At 55.7% G+C, this 8,197-nt stretch overlaps 1 protein-coding gene across 1 annotated transcript; it reads right to left on the bottom strand.

Moving 5' to 3' along the window:
• Nucleotides 1–208: 208 nt before the first annotated feature.
• Nucleotides 209–4,424, bottom strand: MYC (MYC proto-oncogene, bHLH transcription factor). The gene is made up of 3 exons (XM_055800384.1): nucleotides 4,082–4,424; nucleotides 2,442–3,144; nucleotides 209–1,341 (listed from the first exon to the last, which is right to left on the bottom strand). The coding sequence occupies exons 2-3, from the start codon at nucleotides 3,127–3,129 to the stop codon at nucleotides 779–781; spliced, it is 1,251 nt and encodes a 416-aa protein (XP_055656359.1). The 5' UTR covers nucleotides 3,130–3,144; nucleotides 4,082–4,424; the 3' UTR covers nucleotides 209–778.
• Nucleotides 4,425–8,197: the final 3,773 nt, after the last annotated feature.

The following is an 8,197-nucleotide window of genomic DNA, read 5'->3' on the forward strand; positions in this document are numbered from 1 at the left end:
ACATTAAGCAACCACTTTATCTACTTGAATTAACAGAAGGGGAAGAAACTCAACTCCCAACTAAGCTGCAAAACCATCATCATTTTCCTCTCACCTAACTCCCCACTGACTTTTGTCAGGTCACTGCCATGATGACAGGGAGAAGGATGTCATGGAAATAGGCATCTAATGACAACAGTGGGAAACAAAGGAAAGTCTTTACACAGAATTTAGCTAATTATATTTTGGGCAAATATTTATTTATCTAAAAACAAAATAAAAATCATTTTTAAAAGAAAAATGTATTTAAATAAAAAAAAAATGTGAAATGTTATGGCACAGAAGTTCAAGACAAGTATAAATCCAGTTGCCACAACTGTTGCGTATTAATGTTGCACATTTTTCTATAAAGGCTTTATTAAAGGTATTTACATGGCAATAAGATGTGTAAATATATACAGCAATTTGGGGACGACTTTTTTTTGGATTCTCATATGAAAAAATGCCTTAAATACAAAATTTTAAAAGAAAAAAAGTTGAACAGTTCATCCCCAAGCATGAAGAATGTCCCATCATCCCTTATGCCCAAAGTATCAATCATGAGGCAGTTTTGAGGTTCTGGCCAAACCCTTAGGAGATTCAGCCAAGGTTGTGTAGTCTCAAGTTAAATCGCACAGCATGCAGTTGCAATAGTTCCATACTCAACGGACTGGTGTAGTTCATGAGCAATATTAGAAACATTAATATTTATCATAGTTTCAGTCTAGTTTGGGTTATTGTAAGCGATGCCCAAGAGTTCCTATGCACAAGAGTTCCTTAGCTGCTCGAGTTTGTGTTTCAACTGTTCTCTCCTCCGCCTCAACTGCTCTTTCTCTGCAATCAGTCTGTGTTCGTCCGACTGGATGGAAAGAACGTACTCCGTTGCTTTTTTCAGGATGACAACCTTGGGCGCCTTTTCGTTGTTGGCCACCTCGGGTATCTGGTCACGCAAGGCAAAGAAACTCAGCTTCAGCTCATTTCTCCTCTGGCGCTCCAAGACATTGTGCGTTCGCCTCTTGTCGTTCTCTTCCGAATCTGACGTGCGGGGACTCGAGCATTTTCGGTTGTTGCTGATCTGTTTGAGAACTCTGCCACTGTCCAACTTTAGCCTTTTTGCAGCTGGGTATTCAACCTTGGTGGAGGGAGGCGCGGCATAATTGTGCTGATGGATGTTGACGTGACACCGTTTGAGAACCAGTGGGCTGTGGTGGGGCTTACTGTGCTCTTCTGACGTCTCTGTGCTGGATTCTGTGCTGGATTCAGATTCATTCGCTTCAGCTAATGTAACTACATCGATTTCCTCGTCTTCCTCTTGTTCTTCTTCTGCAAGGGGAGAGGAAAAAAACAAAATCCATAAGCTGATCTACGCAAATACTCTCAAGACCGCTGTATTTATAAGGGAAGGTTACTCTGAGCTTGCATGGTGAGGAACCCATTGACAAACCCTTCTTAAACCCATTTGATGCTGGACTCAGCTTTCCCCAGGAGCCTTTCCCTTAAGGAAGCAAGGCTTCGAGTGCAATAATAGGACACAGGTCTGTGCTCCAAACCCCAGCTCCCTGGTTTCAAAAAGTTTTAAAGATCTTGCGTAATTCCGAGGAGCGCATGAAAGATAGCAGGGAAGTTAAACCTCGGTTGTCAGCAGTACAGCGCAATAAAGCTCCCAGACTCAAGCTGCCCTTAATTAAGGATTTAGAAGGCTTTGGCCACGCCTCAAAAGAAAGCTTACTTAACACACATGTGTATTCAGAGACGTTTGCCGAAGCGCTCTTGATCTGCTAATTTGTGGAAAATCGAAGGGGGGGTGGAAAGGAACCAACAACCCCGAAACAACCAGGGGAGGCTGTGGCGCTTGGAGTAGAAACTCACTTTCAAACCAAATTTATGAGGGAGCGGAACAGGCTGTCAAACACCTAAGGAAGCATTTCTAAAACTTTCCCAGCCCCATTCACTCCTCCGTGGTCACTTTCACTAGCACCTCCCGGCCGGCACATTCCCCCGCGGCTCTGGGGCCGGGGCTAACCCCTTCCCGGCCCGCGGGGCCAACCCCTTCCCGGCCCGCGGGGCCGCGCAGGCCGCCTCGCCGGGGCACCGCGCTGGACACCGACCGGCTCTGACCCCGTTATGAAAGTTTCTCCCCACGCCCCACCCCCCCGCTCCTTTTTTTCTTCCCCCTCCCTTTCGTCCCTCCAGCCCTGGAAGGAAAACTGGGCCGGTTTTCCAGGAAATACTCCCTGGGAGCCTCTCTGTGCCTCGCTAACGTGGCATTTAAAAAAGCCCACGCGGGGCGGGAGGGGGGGAGCGGGGGGGTGAGGAGGGAGGCCCCGCTCCCCCAGCCGAGCCCCGGGGCGGGGGGGGGGGGGGGCATTCGGCGCCGCGCGGATTTCCACGCCCTGCCCCGAGCACGCGTGGGCCCCACTCACCCGAGTCGCTGCTGGTGGTGGGCGGCGTGTCGTTGCCCAGCAGGGACGCGGGGCTGGCGCCGGGCGGCCCGGCGCGGGGGGCGCGCTCGCTGAGCGGGTAGGGGAAGACCACCGAGGGGTCGATGCAGTCGGCGGCGGCGGCGCCCAGGTCGTGCAGGTAGAGGCCGGCGGAGGCGGCGGGGGAGGCAGCGAGGCCGGGCGGCGGCGCGGCGGGCGGCGGGCCGGGGCGGGCGGCGGCGGGGCCCCCCTCCCGGCGGGCAGCCTGGTAGGAGGCCAGCTTCTCGGAGACCACCTTCTCCAGCTTGGCGGCGGCGGAGAAGCCGCTCCACATGCAGTCCTGGATGATGATGGACTTGACGAAGGACTCGTCGTCCGGGTCGCAGATGAAGCTCTGGTTGACCATGTCTCCCCCGAGGAGCTCGGTCACTATCTCCAGCTGGTCGGCGGTGGAGGGGAAGCAGGAGGCGGCGGCCAGGCTGGAGCGGCGGCTGGGGGAGAGGGGCGGCGTGGGCAGCAGTTCAAACTTCTTCCAGATGTCCTCGGACGGGGCGGGGGGCTGCAGCTCGCTGCCCCGCTGCTGCGCCGCCAGGTAGAAGTTCTCCTCCTCCTCCTCGAAGTAGAAGTAGGGCTGCACCGAGTCGTAATCGTAGTCGTAGTTCTTGCTGGGGAAGCCGGCGCTGAGCGGCATCGCGGCGGCTGGTGCCTGTGGGCGGGAGGGGGAAGAGGGGGGCGCCCGGGTGAGCCGCGCTCCGCCGCGGGGATCGGTTCCCCCGGCTCCGGCGGGGCCGCCGGCCCCCCCGGCGCGCAGCGCTCCCTCCCGGCTCCCCGCGCCGTGCCGCCGGGGAAACGCGCAGCCGCGTTTCGCGATTAAAAAAAAAATATTCATTCTGATCATAATAAATAAAAAACCGCACGACCTCTCTTCACCCCCTTCCAAGCTCGGCAAAACGACCGGGCGGCGCGACCCGATTGCCGACTCCCGGGCCGCCCTCCCCGCGGCCGGCGGCTCCCCCGGCGGGGCTGCCGCAGCCCGGCCGCCTGCCGCCCGGCCCCGCTTCCCGCCCGCCGCCCCTCCGCGCTCGCACGGGGCACCGCTCCGGCCGGCGCCGGCACGGAGGCCCTTCGCTCCCGAGGCCGCGTCGCCATCCCCATCCCGCCCCCCGCGTCCCGGGAGCTGGGCGGGAAGGGGCGGCGAGCGCCCGGCGGCTTCCAGCCGAGAGCCAGGCTGCTCCCCAGCCACCCACCTGGGCGTGCTGGCAGTGCGCGGGGACGGGCAGGGACCTTGGCAAACTTTGCCAAATATACATATATATATATATGCATATGTATACGTATAAGCAATATGTGCGATAAAATAAAGCTGCCCGCGCATACGTGGGAGACAGCAAATGCTTCTCCCGCCCCCCGTCCCCCCCCCCCAAAATATAAAAAAAAAAATAAAAAAAAAATCCGAGCGCAAGGAAAAGGATGGGCAACGCCGGTGCCCCGGCAGAGGAGAGCGTCCCTCGGGAGGGACCGTCGGTATCCACGTCCGCGGAGCGCAGCCCCGCCGGCAGCCCGGGTGTCACCAGCCCGTGTCAGTCCAAACGCCACAACCGCGGGGGATCGAGTGATGGGAAAAGCAGAGCCCCGCAACTCACCGGCTTCTCCAAGGCGCCAGCTGCGAAACGTAGCGAGGCAATTATTGCGGGCGGTGCGGGGAACAACAAAACAAGGCGAAAAAAAATTTATATATATATTTAAATGTAAAAATAAAAATTAATAAAAAAGAACCGCCAGCAAAGACGGGGAAGGAAAACAAAACAAACAAACAAACAAAAAAAAAAAGGCAAAACGCCGGGAGAACGTTGATCTCTTCCTCCCACCACGGTTTAAAAAAAGCCACACGGAGCAGCGGAGAGAAGCCGCCTTCCCGGCGTGAGGCGGATTGTAGGGTCCAAGGCGGCGCGGCGCGCTCTGTCCGGTACAATAGAAGTTTACTTGCTTTCCTCCTTTAAAGCGCCGGCGAGGGGCGGGCGGGAGGTGCTGCGGGGCGGGGGCAGCACCGCGGGGCCCTGTGTGCGCGCTCCCTCCGTGCGCGCCGCCGCTCCCCGCCCGCCCCTGGCAGCTGCGCGGGCTCCGCGCTCCCGCCGCGGGAAGGGCGCGCCGCGAGGGGGCGGCCGCGCAGCTCCGCGCCTCTCCCCCCGCCCGCGGAGAAATGCGCCGCGGCGCGGTCCTCCCGGTGCGGCGGAGAGGGCGACGCAGCGCTCCGCGGCCCTTTATATGTATTTTTTTTTTTTTTTTTTTTACTATTTTTTGGAGCTTTTTACTACGAGCCGCGCAAGGAGGAGAGGTCGGAAGTAAACATCGTAAAAAAAAAAAATACTAGTAGGGATTAAAAAGGAGCTCCTCGGCGCTCCCCTCCTCCCGCCGGCTTTCCGGCAGGGAGAGCGCGGTGCCCTCCGATGGCGGCGGCCGGGGAAGGGGCTTCGCCCTCTCCTCTCCGCTTCTCCGGGGGGCTTCGGCGCGCAGCGAGGGCGCTGCCCCGTGGGGGAGAGGGGCGGCGGGGGCAGCGCGGGCTCCCGGCCGGCACAAAGGAGCGTGTGTGGCTCGGGCACCCCCCGCCCCGGCCGCCGCTTGATTATCCCGCCTCTGCCGGCGCCTGCAGGGGATTAAACCGGGAGAGGAAGGCTGGGGGGGCGGAGGCAGAGCCCCACGGGGGTCACCTTGCAGCCGCGCTGCGCTCCCTTCGGCGGTCCCCGGGTGTGCCTCTTCCTCGGCTTGTGCCGCCCCCGCTCTGACCCCACCGGCAGCCCCTGCCCGCGGTGCCTCCTCTCCTTTCGGCCATCCCCGAAGGGGCGCGGAGCGGCGGCGGCCGAGCTCCGACGGGGCGCCCCTCGCTGCGCCCCTACCTCAGCGGGTCCCGCCGGCACCGGCGCCCCGGCCCCCTCAGACCGCTAACTGCCGGCGACCCGCACGGCCACCGCCGCCCCCCTCCTACCGCCCGGGCGGGCGCAGCTCACGCACCTGCGGTTCCCCCGGGGCCGCCGCCAGCCCCCGCCGAGCCGCGCCCCGCGCATCCCACCGCCCCTTCCCCGTGCTGCCCTCCGCACACGCGGGGTGGACAGAGGGACACCCCGCAGGGACACCCCGCTGCCTGTGTCCCCCCCAGAACGCTGCCAGGCGGATGTCCCATCCCCACCGCGGGCACCCTGCTGGGATTTTTGTAATTTATTTATTTATTTATTTATTTACACGCTCCCCTCCCTAGCTTTTTGCTAAGCGCCCGGCGAGCACAGGCGCGGGGGGGTGGAATGCGGGGGGGCGGGGGCACCCCCCTCCCAGATTCCCCTTCCCAGATCCCCCCCTCCCACCCGCACGGCGCTGGGGGCCTTTCCCACGGCCGCCGCCGCTACCGTGGGGCCATCGCGCCCTCTCCCGGCCGGCCCGCGCCCGCGGGAGGCAGCAGCAGCCCCCGCCCCGGGCACCTGCGGCTGCCCCGGCCCCCCTTTACAAGCCCCAGGGGCTGCACCCCCCCCAAAAAAAACCCCAAACAAACAAGCACTCCCTCCTTTTTTTTTTTTGCCGACCGTTTCTGCTGGGCAGCGTTTCGCCAAGCAAAGCGTTTACAAACATCAAGACTCCCTGCGCAGCGGAGGGCTGCAAGAAAAATTGGACCGTTTTCCTCTTGCCCCGAGTCCTGTTGGAAAAGGAGGGCCAGTTTCAGGCAGAAAGGGTGATAAAACAACCAAAAGCCGTTGTGTAGTCATGATGTAGATGCTTCACCTCCTGACGTTTTCAGAATCGTATTGAGCCTTGCTCAGAAATGGCTTAAAATACCTCGTGCTATTTTTAAATAATATCACCCTCTGTCTGTAGTAGATCTTGCTGCTGTGAATGGAAATAACGTGACTAAAGGCAGGCCTGAACTCAGCCAGAAAGGTACAAGATCCAGATTAATCTAGTTACAACTAGTGTAAAACACTGTGTGGGCACTTTTATCTATTTAAGAACGACATCAGAATAGCCAGATACACAATAAATGTCCTCAAAACTGTAGGAGCTGTTGAAATTCAGCCAGAGCTGGTAATAGTGGAAATATTCTGAGATTACTTCAGTACAGATAGGGTTGAAAATCACAATCCCATTTGTGATTGCAATATAATCATAGGCAGAACAATTAACTGTAGTATCATAGAGGATTATGACTGGAAGTGAGGAATAAGTAAGTAACATGAACAGATGGACTCTTAAAATACCCTGTGTTCACAGGAATGGAAAAACAGGAAAGGAAGATTGGAAGAAATGTGCTATTGAAACAATACAGCCTTCCAAAGAAACAGTCTTTAAAATATTCTACAGGATTTCTTCAGGTCTCATGCAGACTGTGAGTTCGCTGTTTTCTTGGGGGGCCAGCTCTAAGCTGTACCGGTGCAGCTCTTAGGTGGCAGTTTTAGCGTGGATGAAGAAAGACATTTCGCTCTGGTTTCTTATGTCCAGCCCCAGCTGTAAAAGAGCACTGGCAAGGTATGAAATCAGTAAGTATAAATCTCCAGTAAAAAGGCCATTTTGACAAAATAGCTGTTATACGGAAAGAATAAATACACACATATAACATTGAGGAGACAGCAGAGTCAATGTGATTGTTTTGACACGGGGGGTTTAGTGATGAATAGGAAATGGGAGGGGGCTGAGCTGGGAGCCTGGGTGGAATTTATGTGTGATGGCAGAGTGGGAACCTGTGAGAAGCAGAAATGAAAGCAAAACCTGAGAGAGATAGTGGGAAAAGCTCTCACACCTTTCTGAATCTGGAAACCCCTGAGACGAATCGTAATGTTATGCGTGCCTATGCCACCTACTGCACGTTTCATTTTCAGGCGACATCTGCAATTTCTTTTTCAGTAGACAATAAGCTGTCTAATAGTTGTAGGGTCACCAGGAACTCATAGCTATCTTCAGAAATTTCTGTTGAAATTTTCACTTGACCTCTCCATAGCTTTGCAGGTTCCTGGTCTTCTACCGGGAAAGGGACAGCACTAACTCTAGAAATGGGAAGGCACTAACTCTATATTAACTAGTCCTGGAAAGTCCTAAGTCCTTGTATGAGACATTTATCCAAACAGATGTGGTCCTTGCACTCAGAGCCATTAAAATGGGCTAGCACGCCTTTGCGTATCTGATAGCACCTGAGCAGGGAGTCATGTCTCCACCACTACCCCGAAGGACACCAGCCCAAAAAGCTGGGCCCACACTATGGAGTCAAGAAGAATTGGATTTGCCTTATTACTGTAAAAGGCAGAAAAGAAACATGCTACTTTTTCACCTCTTTCAGTGGCTGTAATTTCTTTAACAATAGGAGGTGAGATGTGTGTAGGCAGAAGCTGACAGTGTTTCTGCAAGCTGCATGGCACTGACTAAATTAATAACATCTTCCTACCCCTCACTTTCAGGCTCATGTGCTACGCTAATAAGCATCTTCTCAATGGACTTCCCCAGCACAAAGGAGAAATGCAGGTGTCTGGGAAGACCACTGTCCTTGTCTGTGTACCGTGGTGAAAACCAGACTGAAATACACCTCCTGTTGAAGATTTAGAGTGACCAGCACCACTGCAGTTTCCATCATTGCTAGCCCAGTACAGCAGCCCCAGCCACGGGCTACAAGTCTTTAGAATGATAATAAAGTGTGCAGAAGAAAGCAGCAGGCAATGTAGATGATGTGTCATCAGTAAGTATGAATGAGAGGATCACAACAGTACAATAAAAACCAAATAAAATAC

Source organism: Falco peregrinus, chromosome 3 (assembly GCF_023634155.1).
Source record: "Falco peregrinus isolate bFalPer1 chromosome 3, bFalPer1.pri, whole genome shotgun sequence".
Taxonomy (NCBI): Eukaryota; Metazoa; Chordata; class Aves; order Falconiformes; family Falconidae; genus Falco; species Falco peregrinus.